Below are 18,495 nucleotides of genomic sequence, written 5' to 3' on the forward strand. Positions count from 1 at the left end.
CTACATCCGGCTGACTCCTCTGGTCTGCAGAACGATCGCAGATAAGAGGTGAACATTTGGGGGGATCGCTTCCAAATGCCACGGCTTTGTGGATAAGTGCCAATAGGAGGATTTTCCACTCAAAAAGAGAAATCTGCTGAATGGCCCCGTACAATTGAAGTCGAAGTGTGGTGTGCTGCATGATGATCGTCACAACCATCATCACCTTTACCAATATTACTACCCATCACCAGCATCAGCGCCCTATTCATCATTCCCGTTACTACCATCTTCATCATCATCCTCGATTATCTATCCCGTGCTGGATGAAGGCGTCCCTGTGTCATCCTTCACGGTCTAGCGATGCTACAATCCATCTCCATCTATCACTTATCTCAACGCGAATCTCACGCAGCGCCAGGGAACCAAGGCCATGCCCGGTGCACTTGAGCTCAGTGGGTCCATTGCCCAGCAACAACAAAAATCAATGGTACAACTATTACTCCGTCATTATCAATTCATCATAGTCGCCATCATCATCTTCATAAATTTATCATCAACATACATTTAGTCATACGAATCAATTGATCATCAATGGATCGATTATGACCAATCATCATGCACCGTTGTGCGAGATGGCAAATAATAAAAACAGGATTTTTTTCTTTCCGCGATGACTCCTCTAATCCGCGAAATCGCTCCGGACAAACGAGTCGCGAATGGGCCCGAGTCCACAGCGAGTTTAAACTGCTAAGTCTGTAGCGTTGGGTCTATCGCGAGTCGGTATCCGTGGTGTGGTGAGTGTGGTGTGGTGAGTGTGTAGTGTGGTGAGTGTAGTGTGGTGAGTGTGGTGTGGTGAGTGTGGTGTGGTGAGTGAGTGTGGTGAGTGTGGTGAGTGTAGTGAGTGTGGTATGGTGAGTGTGGTGAGTGTGGCGAGTGTAGTGTGGTGAGTGTGGTGAGTGTGGTGAGTGTAGTGTGGTGAGTGTGGTGAGTGTGGTGTGGGGAGTGTGGTGAGTGTGGTGTGGTGAGTGTGGTCAGTGTGGTGAGTGAGTGTGGTGAGTGTAGTGTAGTGAGTGTGGTGAGTGTAGGGTGGTGAGTGTGGTGAGTGTAGGGTGGTGAGTGTGTTGTGGTCAGTGTGGGGAGTGTGGTCAGTGTGGTGAGTGAGTGTGGTGAGTGTAGTGTGGTGAGTGTGGTGAGTGTAGGGTGGTGAGTGTGTTGTGGTTAGGGTGGTGAGTGTGTTGTGGTCAGTGTGGAGAGTGTGGTGTGGTGAGTGTGGTGTGATGAGTGTGGTATGGTCAGTGTAGTGTGGTGAGTGTGGTGTGGTGAGTGTGGTGTGGTGATTGTGGTGTGTGTGGTGTGGCGAGTGAGTGTGGTGTGGCGAGTGAGTGTGGTGTAGGGAGTGTTGTGAGTGTGTGGTGTTGTGTGTGGTGTTGAGTGTGGTGAGTGTGCCAAGTGTGGTGAGTGGAGTGTGGTGAGTGTGGTGAGTGAGTGTGGTGAGCTGAGTGTGGTGAGTGTGGTGAGTGTGGTGAGTGTAGTGAGTGTGGGGAGTGTGGGGAGTGTGTGGTGTTGTGTGTGGTGTTGAGTGTGGTGAGTGTGCCGAGTGTGGTGCGTGGAGTGTGGTGAGTGTGGTGTGGTGAGTGTGGTGAGTGAGTGTGGTGAGCTGAGTGTGGTCAGTGTGGGGTGGTGAGTGTGGTGAGTGAGTGTGGTGTGGTGAGTGAGTGAGTGTGGTGTGGTGAGTGTGGTGAGTGTGGGGAGTGTGGTGAGTGTAGTGTGGTGAGCTGAGTGTGGTGAGTGTGGTGAGTGTGGGGAGTGTGGTGAGTGTAGTGTGGTGTGGTGAGTGTGGTGAGCTGAGTGTGGTGAGCTGAGTGTGGTGAGCTGAGTGTGGTGAGCTGAGTGTGGTGAGCTGAGTGTGGTGAGCTGAGTGTGGTGAGCTGAGTGTGGTGAGCTGAGTGTGGTGAGCTGAGTGTGGTGAGCTGAGTGTGGTGAGTGAGCTGAGTGTGGTGAGTGTGGTGAGTGAGCTGAGTGAGCTGAGTGTGGTGAGTGTGGTGAGTGTGTGAGGCTGTAGTTGAGGCCTTGCCTTCGTGTCAATGTCGGCCAAGCAGTCGCGACGGAACTGATCGAACATTCCCTGCGACTTGAGGTGACCCACGATGTTCGACACCAGCTTGGGGTCGCCCGGAGGTAGGTTCGAAGCCATGGCCGCGCGTTCGCGAGCGCCTTAATGAGTTTAATTTAATTGTTTCGTGGTTTTTTTTGTTATAAATTCGAGGGTACGGACGAGCTAAGGCTGCATTTGTCGCTTACTTGGCGATCGCGTGGAGGCCCTAGGAGCACGATTCGGATCCCGCGCGATTCGCGGTGAACGGCGCTTCGCCTGCGCATTCACCAGCGCGCAGATTCGCGCGGAGTAACGAATTTATTTTTTATTTAAATGTAAACGCGCTTATTTATATCGACAGCCACACAACTGAGCCTCGTGACTCTCTCTTTTTTGCAGGAGGGTCTTGGCCGCTACGTAGCGGTTTTTTTTCTTAAATTTTAGGATGTTTTCAGACGATTAATGATGATTTGCAAAGAAACCCACGCCTTGCGAGATGGGGCACAACACTCTATGACCGCCGTATAGATGGGAACAGATGGCGATTAGTCCACTTGCTTGAACCGCCTTCTCCCGATTCACCAATCATTTGCTGGATTACAGGCATGCACCACCAACCAACTTCCCAGCAATGACAAATTATTGCATTCCTTAGTCGGTATTTTTGTTGTGTCGTATACCCTCCGCCACCCCGACGCAGCCACTGTTAAGAGTTGGCACGTGAACGCACGTGGCCAATTTGTTCTTGAATCGTTGCCTCACTTGATGCAGCTAATTCGGCTGTGACGGTCCCACCTGATGACGGAGACTTGTGTTGCCTCCGAAACGTCGTGATTTTTTATTTATTTATTTTTTATTTTCATTAATTTTGATGTTTTACCTACGTGACTTTACCGAAAAAACCTAAGAATATGATGCCTTGCAGTCACGAAAGCTTCAAATCTAGAATCAATTTGTTACCGCTTCAGCAGCACCGCCGCCGATATTGTTTGAGGACGACCCACAACACATTGAACAATTTGGCGATGCTGCTACCGCTGCGGTGTTGGCAGTACTGTAACAAGCACAATTAATACTGGTAGCAACCTCCTGGTTACACCAGCCCACAGGGGATTATTGTGTCCGTCCGTCGTGCAGGGAGGGGCTGGGTGGGGAGGGAGGGGCTGGGTGGGGAGGGGAGGGTAGGGAGGGGCTGGGTGGGGAGAGTAGGGAGGGTGGGGCTGGGTGGGGAGGGGCTGGTCACCCCGTGGTGCCCTTATAAAACTCAACGTTTAACCTACTCACGCCGGCTTGTGCCCCCCCTCACAGTCGGGCATATTTGCGGAATACACCACGCCGCCGTTGACCCTGGCCATTGACCGAGCAACCCAACGTTCCTACCAGCTCCCTCCGCAGGAATGTGTTTAAAAACTCAACACAATTATGGAATGAGAAGAATAAGAGGTACCCTTTCCAGGTAATAACACAGGTGTTGAGATGTTCAAACACCAAATAAACACCTTGCTGAAATTGAACCTTGCTGAAAGGCATCAAGCTATGCTTCTTATTCAATAACTCGCCTTTGCCCGTCCATGGACGGGTGTATTGCAGTAAATCTGAAACTTGCAAGCGAAAAGGAGACCGTGACGTGATATAATCATTGCATCAATTCGTGTGCAATTTGTAAGGGCGCGGTGACACAGACCTATTTCATTTAAAGGTTATAATCCCTTACTCTTTGGTTATTTCGGTAAAGTCACGTAGGTATAAAATAAATTAAATCACGACGTTTCGGGCGCAACGCAAGCGTCCGTCATCAGGTGGGACAACCACAGCATTGTGTTGCGCCCAAAACGTCGTGATTTAATGTATTTTATTTTCTACCTACGTGACTTTACCGAAAGAACCAAAGAGTATGGATCCCCGCAGTCACGAAAACTTCAAATCTATATTATAATCCGTTGTTCATCAAGACGTCCTTTTTACTTTGATGTCTCAACAACAGCGTTACGGAGATGCGTGACGTGAGGGTTCTGCCTTTGTAGTGAGGGTTGTAAGTTGACGCTGAAAATGGGGGAGGAGGCGCCTCGACCCCCCATGTGGAGTGACGTCACCCGCTAATTATTATTAATGAGGGGGGTGTCCATGTGCAGGACGTAACCTGTTCATGATTTTGATTTAAAGCTTTCATGACTGCAGGGATTCATATTCTTGGTTCTTTCGGTAATGTCACGTAGAAGGGAAACAATAAAATAATACAAATATAAAACAATACAATTCTCACGACGTTTAGACTGCAACACAAGCAATCAGCATCAGGTGTGAAATCCGCAGCAAGAAAATTTGAAAAACGTGGCGATTTTTAAATCCTTTATATTAAGTTCGCTTGCTTGCTTAGGACCGTGCAAATCTTTCGGTCGTTTTTTAACCCACTTCCCGTGATCCAATCGAGCTGACATTTTCCACACAGACTCGTTGTGTGTGACAATTAATGTTTGTGAAAAAGAAATTTCCAAAATTTTACACTTTTTAAGACAAAAATAGTATATTTAATTACCAATTGCTTAATGGTGGCAGGCAATCATCTGACCCATAGGTGGCAGCCATCTCAAGCCAGAGGACAAGAGGACTCTAGCCGCCACGCATATAAAGGATTTATAGTGAAAAACTTTGTTTTTACGGGTTACTTTTTTTTCTTAACGTCAGCACCACGGACAGCGATTTGCCAGTTGTTCAGATGGACGAGTCCATCTATGTTCGGAAAAGAGGAGGGGGGAGAGGAAGAGAATGGAATGCGGTCTGAAAGTCACCGTAAGCGTGAACACAATCAGTTAAGACCCGAAATGGTTTATCAAATCCTTGCAATGATTGCTAAGCCAGAATCCATCTTCTCGGTTGAAATTATCTCTGTGTTTGTATATGTGGATAGCCTCATGAACGAATCTCTCATAGTAGCCAGATGGCTTGCAGAGAACCTCTGTCTTGGAGAAGTCAATGTCACGTGAGCCCACTGAATTATAACAGTGATCTGCCACGGCCGAGGTGTTGGTCCTACCGTGTTTTAGGTCTGCTTTGTGTTCACGGATGCTGTCCGAGACATGTCGTTTGGTTTCTCCACCAGGGTACTTCATGTCCGGAATCGCATCTTTTACAGACGGAACCAGATCACGGATTTTATGTAATGTGTTGAATCGGACCTGTATCTTGTGTTTATTTAAGATTTTGGAGATATTTTTTTGTGATCCCCGCAATGTAGGGTAAGGTGATGGTTTTATATATATATTATTATTATATTGTTTCCCTTCTACGTGACTTTACCGAAAGAACCAAGAATATAATGTGAAGTATGTTTATACAGTATGTTAATTCCCAAGCAATTTTTGTCTTTGTATATACAACTTGGGTTTCTTGTCGAGTGTTTGCATTTCTGCTTAATATTTTGTCATTATTTTGGATTAGCGATTTTAATTTGTATTTGAGAATTTACATGAAGCATGATGCCAGCGGGCAATGTTTAATTTTGGGCCAGAGCTCATTAGAGTGTTAATTACTGCAACTTGCCGAGTAACAGCATAGCTTGGGAACTCCATTCCGATTGCCAGAGATTTGCCACGTATCAGTGAGCATTACTCTGTGGTAATGTGGCGTTCCATCTGTTACCCTGCGAATTGCAAGCGCAATGGTTGTGCTGTTTTGCTACACGCTAGGCTCAAACATATCTGAAAGAATTCTAGATTTGAAGCTTTCGTGACTGCAATGATTCATATTCTTAGGTTTTTTCCGTAAAGTCACGTAGGTAAAAACATTAAAAAGTAAAATAAAAAATAAAAATAAAAATATTTTTTATTTTATTTTACTTTTTAATGTTTTTACCTACGTAAAATAAAAAATAAAAATAAAAATATTTTTTATTTTATTTTACTTTTTAATGTTTTTACCTACGTGACTTTACCGAAAAAACCTAAGAATATATATCTGAAAGATATACAATTGAGCAGTGGGTCCCCGGCCTGTGGTCCATGCACAGCTGCTGTGATGGGAAGCGGCCCACGGTGTTGTTGCAGATCCTGCGATCGTAATGTTATTGGTGCATGTTGGTCTGCGGAATCATGTCGAGGGTTCAACGTGATCTGTGGCTACAGAACGACTGGGAACCATTGCGACGTAGTTTATGTTTATTATATATGTGCAAACAAAAGGACACCAACGGCCACTGCGTTTTAGAAGAATATTTGTCTCACGTTCATATTGAACGCTGTCGCTTGCAACTCAATACGTACCTCCAACATTATGACGTTGAATCTCCCTGCAGAGAAGCTAAACATTTAACTACCACATAAGCGTGCATGGCTGTGCTGTATATAACTCTCCGACGTGTTCTCGAGGTTTTACCGCGTTTTGTTTTTCATGATAGCTGACGTTTCGCTGCATGTAATTTTTCAAGCACATTGACCATGCCGAAATAAGCTCAACCGCAACGTTGGAGAGAAATGTTTGGCACTATGCCGAACAAACGCGCAGTACAATAAAAACATACATCAGAGAGATAAACTAAAAACTACGTAACCACTTAAATAGAAGCGCTTTGATATTTGACAACGCTTTGATATTGTACATTCGGAAGGAATGTATTTTATATGGTTCATGGATTGGCAGACCATCTGCAACTCTTCAGGGCAAACCCTGCCAGCTCTGCACGCATTTGCTCATTAATTTCATGCTGCCTGGCTAGAAGTCCTATAAAACTCAATTTCTTGCCTTCAGATTTCACACAGTATAAAGAAACCTTTAGATAAGGATAGAAACATAGCCTAATTTATGTTCAATTAATGACAAATACTTTTGCTTAAAGGATAGTGTAATAAATAAGGTCCATACACATGTCTTAGCACGAGAATCAACATGATAGAAATCACGTTGTTGTTGTTTGGTATGGTTAATAATTTAGTACTGTACTTACATATGTAACTAAAATAAGCCTAGTATTAATGGTGTTTGACTGTTAATTAGTAGCATGCTTTGAAAATTTGTTTTACTTCGGTATCACCAAATGTGAAATGATACCCTCTCTCTACAGTCTAAAATTGTCAGAATCCTTAAATCCAGGGCCTTCCATTTAAGCTGGCCATATAACAGCTTAATGAAATGTCCTTGTATAAAGTTATTTAATACAGAGATAAAAGACGTTGGCTCGAGATTTGTGGCTCGTGCGTGGCCTGATGCAGATGGTTTATGGGCATGATACTAAATAACTGGGCCCCGACACAGACCCGGCCAGCCAAATTGGGAATTGCAAAGTGCCAGCCTCAGGTGTGGCCAATAACATTGATAATTCAATTACACTGGCAGTACATGAAAGCCTATGGAACCCGGTTTATCCAGATGGGCGAGCAAGATAAGAAAATAGTTTGAGCCATCAGTCACTGGCATGCTCATCACAAATGCTATTATGTTTTGTTGCTTTGACGTAAAAACAACGGTGGCACGAAACTTTATGGATGAATGTACATGGATATTAAGAAAAGTGGTGACGTGATCTTTAATTAAAAGATTTTGGAATGAGGTAAAGTGTATGCTTCAAAAATTACCCCGTAAAGACAAAGTTTTTCACTATAAATCCTTTATATGCGTGTTCAATGGGCCACAACCCAGCCCACATTGGTCTTTGAAACGGGCGGCTAGAGTCCTCTCGTCCTCTGGCTTGAGATGGCTGCCACCTATGGGTCAGATGATTGCATGGCAGCATTAAGTAATTGGTAATTAAATATAATATTTTTGTCCTAAAAAGTGTACAATTTTTGAAAAAAAATTTCACGAACATTAATTGTCACGCACAGCGAGTCTGTGTGGAAAATGACAGCTCGATTGGATCACGGGAAGTGGGTTAAAAAACGACCGAAAGATTTGCACGGTCCTAAGCAAGCAAGCAAGTGAACTTAATATAAAGGATTTAAAAAGAGATACCAACAACGCCAAGTCGGGCTCCAGACACTGGACAGCATTATTGTTGACACGAATGCAATAAACGGGGATAGTGTTGTCATATGTCATAGGGTGCATTGGTATAAAACGCAGTCCAAGGTCACATGCTGCTGGGTTTTTTTTGTATAACAAATTGTGGTTATTTTGAGCCAGTGTTACGAATGCAGTATTGTACATTACACAGATATGTAATCATATAACCGTGGTGGACTGGGTAGAATCAATGTAACTTCTAAATTAAGGGCATTTTAAACGCATGTTGTGCAGGTGCACATGGAACTTTGTTACATCTTTAAAGGCAACAGTCCAAGTAAGATTTCTTGCTCATCTGTTTACAACCCTGATCCATTAACATAAAATTCCACATTCCTATATCAGTGGTAAAAATAGCACAACCACATTTTATTTAACCACAAAGTGGTACTTATTTTATCTCCGTCAGAGGGATGACAGCATGAGTCAACCTCCAATCAGGATTTGAACTCGCAACCTTCAAATTGCATCTTCACAGTCCCAAAATATACATTATATTTAAAAGAGGAAACCGACTCCATCACTGTACAAGTGTGCTGTCACAATGACATTTTGAATAGGATTCAGTAGTGTCCCCTTTGAAAAGTTTGCAGAGTCCTTTGTACAGATAGGTTTGAACTTATATATGCCTTGATGGGAAAATTAACGTCTGATTGTGACTTCTGATATATCTTTATCATGCCATTGCATAATTACATTGCAATTTTTAAAATTATGATCAATTAAACATTTTCGGGTGATGAGCTCGGTAATCCGGGAGATCTTCAGAGTCGAGCTTGCTGCTCCTCCGGATCGAGGCGAGCTAGTTGAGGTGGTTCGGCCACCTGGAAAGGATGCCCCCCCCCCCTCGGTAGACTTCCCATGGAACTCTACCGGGCAGCAGCAGCAGCAACTCCCACTGGGCGAAGACCCCGGGGCCGGCCCAGGCCACGCTGCCGGCGGGACGATGTCGCTCGGTTGGCCTGGGAACATCTGCGTATAGTAGTGCAGTGTATAGTGTAGTAGTGTATCATCGTGTATAGTAGTGCAGTGTATAGTGTAGTAGTGTATCATCGTGTATAGTAGTGCAGTGTATAGTGTAGTAGTGTATCATCGTGTATAGTAGTGCAGTGTATAGTGTAGTATATAGTCGTGTATAGTGTAGTGTAGCAGTGTATAGTGTAGTGTATAGTGTAGTGTAGCAGTGTCTAGTGATGTAGTGCTGGAGTCTGTCACTAGGGCAAGGGAGGTCTGGACCGCCATGACTCAACACGCTGCCGCCGCGACCCTTACCAAGACAAGCGGATTGAGAAACGAATGATTAAAAAGTGTGTGTACGTATGATAATTGTTTTTTTACCCTTTATCTGGCAACAAAACTGACACCTTTTTTACAAAGAGTCATGTTTGCATTGACCACAATAACTGTGGTCGGAATGCAAACAAAAAACACAACTCTGATAATGTATGCACTGTCCTTGAAATTGATTGGTCCACACCCAAGACAGCTTCTCTTAGAGCCTAGTCTCACATGGTGTTGGACCAGATGCCACCAAAAGGCACACAACTCAAAGACAATGCACCATCAGAGTATGAGAGCTCGGGGAAGCATTTACATCATTGGAACCTCCTTTGCCAGTAGCAATATGTGATCATAGTTTTTTTTACCCTTTTTTCTGGCAACAAAACTGACACCATTTTTACAAGGAGTCATGTTTGCATTGACCACAATACCTGCGGTCGGAATGCAAACAAAAAACACAACTCTGATAATGGATGCAGTCCTTGAAATTGATTGGTCCACACCCGAGACAGCTCTTATTAGAGCCTCGTCTTACATGGTGTTGGACCAGATGACGCCAAATCTATTTCAAGGACAGTGCATACATTATCAGAGTTGTGTTTTTGTTTGCATTCCGACCGCAGGTATTGTGGTCAATGCAAACATGACTCTTTGTAAAAAAAGGTGTCAGTTTTGTTGCCAGATAAAAGGGTAAAAAAAACAATTATCATATTTTGCTACTGGCAAAGGAGGTTCCAATAGTGTCTGTGTACGTATTTTTCTGTCACTTGTCCAGGAATGATGGCACTATTGTTTTGTTACTCCGATTTAAAAAAAAAGGTGGTATGTAACTTTATGGATCAATGTAAATGGATTTTTTTAAAGTTGCGATTGACATTTTGTTTAAATGCTTTTGTAATGGAATAAAGTGTATGTTCGAAAAAGGAAAACCTAAAACTACACCTAAACGAGGCACTCATCTGCACGTTTGTCTGGGGACAACAAATTATCAGTCCATTACACCAATTCCAATGGATGGTGTGTCATTTGAAAGATTGATGTTCATGAGAACCAGGTCAAAAGCATAAAACATAGATATGCTTGCATTTCACCCACTTCTGATTATTTTGCCACACGCATTGCTTATTCGCTATACCATTTACAATAAACTGGCGCGTGGTGCAAAGCCACTCTTCAAAAGCCATACACCGGATAGGCGTTAGCAGTTAGCCAGGGAATCCTTCGGTCATTAATTTCCGTGGGGGGGGGGGGGGAAATCAACGGACCTCACGCACCTCATTGCCTCGTCACATTTAAACCACCCGGTCATGTAGAAACAACTCACCCGCGCCCCACCTTGGAGTGTGTGTACCCGTACGTTCACGAACCGAATGATGCCAGTACTGTTTATCAGTTGTTTTCAATTCATTGGTGGACGTGGATCTCGCCACGCAGTGCGGGCCAGTGGAGGGAGGGTTAATTTGACCATACTTCACCATGCCGATCAGTGTGGATTGAAGGTGGGAGAGGCAGAGAGACACGGGGGCCTCGTCAAAGCACAGTACAGAGTGGTCCAGATGTCTTGACCCCGAATTAAGTGACCCCTGACATTTTATTTTATATTATTACACACCCATTGGGATACAAGAAAATTAAGTTTTAGAGAATTTAATTGGGGGACAAGACATAAAGACCACTCTGTCCAATTTGTTTTTTGTAATGCCCTCTCTGTTGGCCACCTCGCAGCCCGACAGAAGTGAATGACAACCTGGGCAGCCATCCCAGGACATGCCAGGCTCAACCTCGTGCTTAGCTTCAGATCCCGAGATCGAATGACATGCAGTGCATTGTGGCTGTCCTCGGCAGCTGAAGTCATAACTGTACTGCAATGTTCAAATCAGTCTGCAGCCGGCTACATTGCTATTCATTAAAATGGGCATTACAACTAATCCCGCAGCAAAATCAATTGTTACAAGGCAGGCTGCTCACTCACTCACCTGGATCATCGCATTAACAATTGAACTCTATTCAAAATCGAATCTAGTGTTAATTTGCATTGGTTTTGGTGATAACGTGTTTCATGTAAACGGTGTCACTGTTGCAGCTATGTGCCGTCCGAAAGTGAATGTTTGGGAATATTGTGCGTGAAATTAATGGCTTGGTAGAATGAGCAGGAATCTTCCATTACTGGGGAGAGCCGTGTCTGTGAGTGCACACAGCGTCAGAAGCATTTCGCATACTTGCCAAATGTACTTATTTAAATTGTGGACTGCCAGAATTTTAAACCAGGTCGTTCAAAGCTAACCATACTGCTTTATAGAATGCTTAAAAAAACATTTCGACACAAATAGAAATTTGGTATGCTGTAGAAATTGTTTTTTAAAAATGTGGCAGTTTCCCATTCAAATTGATAGGGGTTGGTAAATACGGTGTTGGCAAATGTTCCTTTTAGATTGAGAAAATGTACCCATGTCTCCATAACCAACGATGCGCGCAAATAACCGCGATGATGTGTTTCCAGCGATTTCGTCAACGTGTCAACCTGGGCCCAAATAAAATTGTTTTACTGTATACAGTAAGGTTAGTTATGGCTTTGTTAAAATAAGCAGCACTATTGGCAAAATCATTAACATGGAAAAACAAAAAACACACAAAGATCGTGAAGCCACAGTATTAGGAGTGGTTGCAGGCTTGATTTCATAACAAAGTGTTAGAACCAAAAGAGTCAGAAGAAGCATTAGAGTCAGAAGAAAAAGCACACACGCGGACAGGGGTTAGCTTAAAGCAGACGTATACAGTTTAATTTTTGCAATTAACATTCACACTACAAATACTGAGGAATTACCTGAAGATAATAATGCTTTGCGACAAATCCTTTCGATACAGAAACACTTTACCCAGATTCAAGTACCACAGGCTATGCTGAAAACACCAAACCATTTTTTTTTGATAGTGTAGATACACAAAGAAACGTGAGGAGGTAAATGCATATCCATACCAGAATGTGGGAATCTGTTTATTTTAAAAACATATAAACATTGTGTCATAAGCATATCATTTATTTAACTCTCCATATACATTCTTATTATGAAGAGCACTATTCATTCCTGCTAGCCTCTGCTCAAAAACTGCGCAATCACCACTCTCCTTGCACTAAATGAAACCAGCAACCCAGTTTTTTCTAGTGTAAACCACAGCGTTGAGTTTTTAGAGTCTAGTTTTTTTAAATAACAAAAAAATTCCATCTCCAAAAAATCGTCAATAAAAACAAACTTTATAGAATTAGATCATAAAATTATATACTCCAACATTGAAATACAAAAAAAATATTAAATGAAAGGTTTTCCCAAGATCTTTTATATATATTTTTTAAAAGAAACTAAAAAATAATTATGAAAAAGTGTGAAAAATCTCCCCCTTTTTCTGAAAAAATCTTTCTAAAATAATTACAATCATACAATTGTATTTAAGTATAAACTTAATATGAAAAATAAGGGGTTTCTTTCTCTCTTCTTTAAACTACAGTAGAAAAATGAGTGGATAACAAAGTCAAAAAGATTTTGCACCAAAAAATAAATCTAAGTTTCCAGGCCTTTTTTTAGCTTTATGAATAATATTAATGATTATTATTATTGCACATTACAACAGTGTCAATGCCGAGAGCAGGTGTGTTGAAAGCCATGCCTGTGCAATCCTTCTGAATCCTTGTGACCTGTTGCATTGTGGGTTTAAATGCCATTTCTCCGTAATGCACAATTGCAAGTGTCATCATATCAGCTTCATTACCATAATAATTTAAGAATTAAATTACATATTAAGGTCCATTTTGGTTACGATGGAATAATACAAACCAAAAATTAAAAGGTAAAAAAATTAAAGAGTAAAAACCAAAAAAACAGGAACAAGTTTCCTCATACATAAACCGAATCCGCAAATAGTCTGCAGATTTGTTTGTTTGTTTTTTCAGAGCAGATCGCACTCTCCTGAACATTAACGGATTTTCAAAAATGGACAACTCGTTTTTCCATTTCCCATCGAACCTACAACAATTACAGCAACATTCTTCGACGGAACCCCACGCGCAGCAAAACTCTGTAAGAAAATAAACACAAATCAAATACAAAAATAAAACTATGTGTGATTTGAGGGCCACGTAAAATGTATTGCCATGCCAAGACCTGAAGCGAGCGTCTGTCTGTAAGCCGGTGTGCGCGCTTTAGGTAGTGAACCCCCCCTGAGCTAGGAAGCCAAGCAGACTAAAGAACACACTGTCGGACATGAGATTCATCTCGTCTTCTGAACATTTTAGCGTTGTCCCGAACAGCCAAAACCACCAGATTTGTTTTCACGAAGGGATTTTGGAATAAAGATCCAGGCTATAGTTACATTAAGCCAGCGCTACCTACAATTCTTTACAATAAAGTATATAAAAAGCTCTCAGTCAATTCGAAGTTTAGAAAGCAGAGCGATGCAAAAAATAAAAGTTTTCCATCTCTTAATTTTTTTCATGCAGAATTAAATTATACATTTTTATGAATAAACTTAGAAAATATTCTTTCTTTCCTGCTTCTGAAAAATTGAGGTATTGCAAAAAGATGCAGCAGAGAGAAGCATGCCTACAAAAGTCTGTGTGTCTGAAAAAATTGTCCTAAGGATACAAAAGTAGTGCATACCAACGAATGTGGATGTGGGTTATGAAAAATAGAAAACCACTATTTGGGCAGCAAACGACGCACCAAAAGGCCCAGGAATCGTTCGTCTCCCATCTCAAAATGTGATTAGACAGAAATTAGTTCACCAGTACAAAAAGCTCAAGTCATTTTCCAAAACATCAAAAATTCAGCTCCATGACAGCAACTCTATGACGGGGAAAAAACGCACAATACAGCACAACACTGAACACACAGTAACGCCACGCTAAATTTGCCATAGGCTATAATAATGCGACCGCTACAATATCAATATCGTCGCTAGTAACTCGCTAAATGCTTTTTAGAAATACTATGAGGAAAAAAAACCCCTTTCTTAGGTTATACATTTTTTTCCAGTATCTTTGTTAGTGAGTCGAAAAAACACCCGCACAATACTTTGTGAGATAAACAATCACAGCAGCACTCTATATTCAAGCCTTGGGAGGAGGGGATTCTGTACTCTACTGCAGCTTCAAGTTAAGGATGGTTTGTGGTGTAAGGTAGGGGGGGGGGCAGGGTGAAGCTTGTCTCCATTTTGACTTACTGCAGAGTAAATCGGACGCTGTTCTTACGGTTTTGCACTAGCGTGGGGGGGGGGGGCTGAACATTTTGGTTAATAGTTTTTATCGTCGCAATTTTGTTTGAACCACTAGGGTGCAGCATCCGTCTTTGGTGTGCCAAAATAAAATTGAGGTTTATTATAATTAATATTACCTGTCATTTTTTTTTTTACGAGTGTGTGTATACATTTAATGTAGTTTCTCTAAACGAAAAGCAGCTGTTACAAATGTGGCATTAAAAAAAGGAAAATGTAATTAGGCATGCTAAATTTGAAATGTGGTGGGGGTTCAGTTTTATCTATGCGGGGAAAGAACTACGGTTTAAAATGAAGATTAGGAAAAAACAAAACGCCATGCACACCTTAAGGTTTAAACTTCAGCGTTAACATGTACACACCTCAACCATAACTAGTGCTCCTTATAAGGTCATTCCACTCTGCAATGCAGATTAAATTGGTTTGTAGTTTCTTTGCAGTGATTAATAATTTTAACAGCTTTATAGGAAAGCATGCTATTATTCATGTTTAGGTTTCGCTAACAGGTGCAGCTTGTACCATGACAGCCAAGCTCGACTCCCTATATAGTTTTAAAAGTATATCCAGATAATGTCTGCACTCCAAAATTGCCATTAATATACAGTAGCACATGCAGTAAGCTTACAAGTAAACATGCTATCACTATGCAACGTTTCAATATACTTTTTTTCCTTGTGTGGCAGGTTTACCGTAGATTAGGAAACGTCTCACCTGTGCAACAGTGCCATTCTGTGTAAATACATAGAAATTTTCAAATAGCAAAGATGTTTTTCTCTCTCTCGCTCGCTCTCTCTCATCAACATCCGCTTATATAGCAGCATATCTACGTTTTTTTCGTGCGTTTATCCAAGAATGTGCTGTAACAATTCGCATTGAGGTATCAAATCACTTCCAAGTCAAAATGGAGAGCAAACGGCAATTCCTTTCTGCCTTAAGCTCTGCGGTTTGACGTCTGTGCCGAGCACGTGATTTATGCAATGTGCGCACGTGTGCATGCGTCGTCGTGATTGTGACGGTGTTGGGGAAGGGGGCTCCGAGACGGTATGATTGCTACCACCAGAGGACACGTCTGAGGGGAAAGGAAGGAGGGCAAGGAGAGGGGGTTTCATCTTAATAATAATTATACAAAAATAACTAAACCTTCTGTCCCCACCCCTACACCTCCCCCCACCCCACCCAAAATAAGGACCAAAACAATAAATAAATGAGTAAAAAAATACACCCTTAACAATAAAAGAAAACAACGGAACGCCCCCCCGCGGATTGACCGACCCACGCAGTGCGCGCATGACCACCATCACCCTTCCACCCACCCACCCCCCCCGCGAGATTAAGTTTTTCTGCGGGCGGTTTTTACCCCACACGCGTCCCCCCCCCTCCCATGAGCTACCGCCGTGGAGCGTTCCATTTTTATTCTTTTCACAGGGGGTGCTATTTTTTCCGTTTCGTTTATTGTTCACCTCCTTTGAGCACCCCCGCGGTTCCTCCCCAGCGCCCCCTCCCCGGGTGTGCACCTCGCCACCACCCCCCACTCTAGCTTTGGTTACGCTCTCGGGAGCGCAAATGGCAGGCTTGTGCACATCAGCACTGACATAAGCGGTTAATTGCGATTAAATAAGCAAGACAAAAAACAAGTGCATGGCTCTCTAGCTATAGGTTAACCTCAGCGATAATCTACGGCGATTGTTTATAGCCAATGTTGCATTTAGCTTGCACTGAGACATGGTTAGTCGATGTGGTGAACACACAGCAACACAGTCACGTCAAGCCACGTCGCTGACGCTGCACACCAGAATATATACTATAATATAAGCGCCATCATGCACTTATTTTTGTCGATTTTTTTTTCCTCTCTCTCCGTTCTTATATTAGCTTTTGAAAAAAATAACGATAATCTATTCCTTAAGTTTTGACATACAGATTGATGGATTGATGTCTGGTTAAAGTGGCCGATGAGTTGGGTTAGACCTCTTTTCAACAAAATTTAAATATATTTTTTTAAAGTGTTGTGCACAGGCAAACACATCGGATGCCTACGTGTTCGGGTTGGAGGCCGGTGCAATGCTCTCCTGTCTCCAGGACCCCTGGCTAGCAAAGCATTGTGGGAGATCAGGGTGTACTGCCTCACATGTGAGGAGCAAGCACTTGACGCAGTCTGAACATTTACAACAAAACCACTCAAATAAACTTGTGCTAAACACATCCCGTTCTAACACTTATAAATAATTCTTAAAAATATTATTTTTTCCATTTTCAAAATATGTAAATGCTGAGACACTGCTCAACTATTTCTTTTAAAAAATTATATTTTACATTAATGCCAAAATGTAATCATTTAATAGAGATTTTACAAAAAATTAAATTAAAAAAATCGTCTGTTTTTTTTCAACACACAACACCCGAGGCACCCACAATCCTTTGCGAATCACAAGACAGATCCTGTGGACTACAAACTACGTGGAAATGTGGCAAGAGGGAAAAGTATTTTAACGAACTGCCAAGCCTTTATATAGGTTCCTCACGTGGATCTTTGTTCAGAATACAATGCATAAATATATGTACATTGTTTGACAAAAGCGTTTTTGTTTCCACTCACCACTTTTTAGAGTCTACTTTTCATGCGAATGTCAGTAGTCAGGCTTGTCGGTCTATGAAAACAGCTCTTTTATAATTAGTTGGGCAATATCAGAAGCAAATCAAATGATTACCATCCACAATGGTACTTTGTCATGCAGTGCGGCTTTTCCAAAGCAGTTGCTGGTAGGTAGTTTTAGCGCGTTACACAAATTTTCCCTCTTGCCATGCGCTATGCCCTCTCATTGAAGACCCGGGCTGCAGCCAATGCTGTACAAATGAGCGTTCTTCACAGTTAAGCACATTCCCCCCCCCCTCCCCCTGACAATGGCCACGAATCGCCGCAGCTCAACACAATACTCCGCTAAGAGTAGCATCATCTGTTCCTTCTCATTGGGTTAAGGGCGACGCCAGCACGAGTGGCAAAATCCACCATGAACGAATGCGATCGATTGATCTTTAATCAGCTGCAGCCCAGGGCTTAAGGGCAAAGGGTTTTTTTTGAGAGCGAGGCAGGCGGCATTAATTTGTGATTTCATATCATTTGTGATCCCACCTCGCCCTCTCTTATAAAGGTGCCCCCCACCCCACCACCACCACTCGTTTGTTGTTTAACACCAGCGGTAGGAGATGTGGCGAGGTCGATCTGCTCCTTCCTTGACCAGCGGCTTGTGGAACTCGCGGCCGGCTCGGGAGTGGATGCTTGCCCAGCAGTGCTCGCAGTAATACTGAAGGCAGGTGACGTTGGCACAGAAGAACGGGGCGAACTTCCCCCCGCAGCGTGCACCCTGACACTCGTCACACATCTGGTCATCCAGGACGTACGGCTTCACCTCCACCTGCTCGCCAACAGACGGAAGGGTGATTGGTCAAGACTTTCGTAGAGAAAACAACAACGTGCAGTTTTCATTTCTTCTGCCGTCATGATATATGCAACATCTAAGCAGCAGCCTCTGCAACACTGCCATCGTCGTTGTCATTGCTGGCAATGCAGTGGTTTTTTTAAAGTGGGTATTCTTCATAAGAAGCGACCTCAATGTATAAAGTACTGCAAGTAAAATTTTCCCTTCGTTTAAATCGCTAACCGATAGGAATCGTCACGTGAATGTTTCACAAAAAACGATAGTAGACAAGACGGCGGGTCACATCTTCGCGGTATTTAGTGGTGTGAGTACACCTTTTCCTGGTAAGGTTATAAAACTGGTATATGCAGCATTTTATTACCATGATACATTTCTCAGAAAGCCGATTACTTCCATTTTAAAACATGATTGAAGATTTGTCCCCAGTATGCCCTTGACTAT

At 42.7% G+C, this 18,495-nt stretch overlaps 2 protein-coding genes across 4 annotated transcripts in view; both read right to left on the reverse strand.

Moving 5' to 3' along the window:
* LOC144931549 (uncharacterized) overlaps positions 1-2,294 on the reverse strand; it is a 34,218-nt gene extending 31,924 nt beyond the window's left edge. For both annotated transcript variants that reach the window (XM_078855515.1, XM_078855514.1), the window contains exon 1: positions 2,057-2,294. In XM_078855515.1, coding sequence (XP_078711641.1) covers positions 2,057-2,176 — 120 coding nt within the window. In that variant the 5' untranslated portion in view covers positions 2,177-2,294. The remainder of the gene's footprint in view (positions 1-2,056) is intronic.
* A 9,811-nt stretch (positions 2,295-12,105) lies between these two features.
* LOC144931550 (cytoplasmic polyadenylation element-binding protein 2-like) overlaps positions 12,106-18,495 on the reverse strand; it is a 95,584-nt gene continuing 89,194 nt past the window's right edge. For both annotated transcript variants that reach the window (XM_078855517.1, XM_078855516.1), the window contains one exon: positions 12,106-18,030. In XM_078855517.1, coding sequence (XP_078711643.1) covers positions 17,803-18,030 — 228 coding nt within the window. In that variant the 3' untranslated portion in view covers positions 12,106-17,802. The remainder of the gene's footprint in view (positions 18,031-18,495) is intronic.

The sequence above is a fragment of the Lampetra fluviatilis genome, chromosome 4 (assembly GCF_964198595.1).
Source record: "Lampetra fluviatilis chromosome 4, kcLamFluv1.1, whole genome shotgun sequence".
NCBI lineage: Eukaryota > Metazoa > Chordata > Hyperoartia > Petromyzontiformes > Petromyzontidae > Lampetra > Lampetra fluviatilis.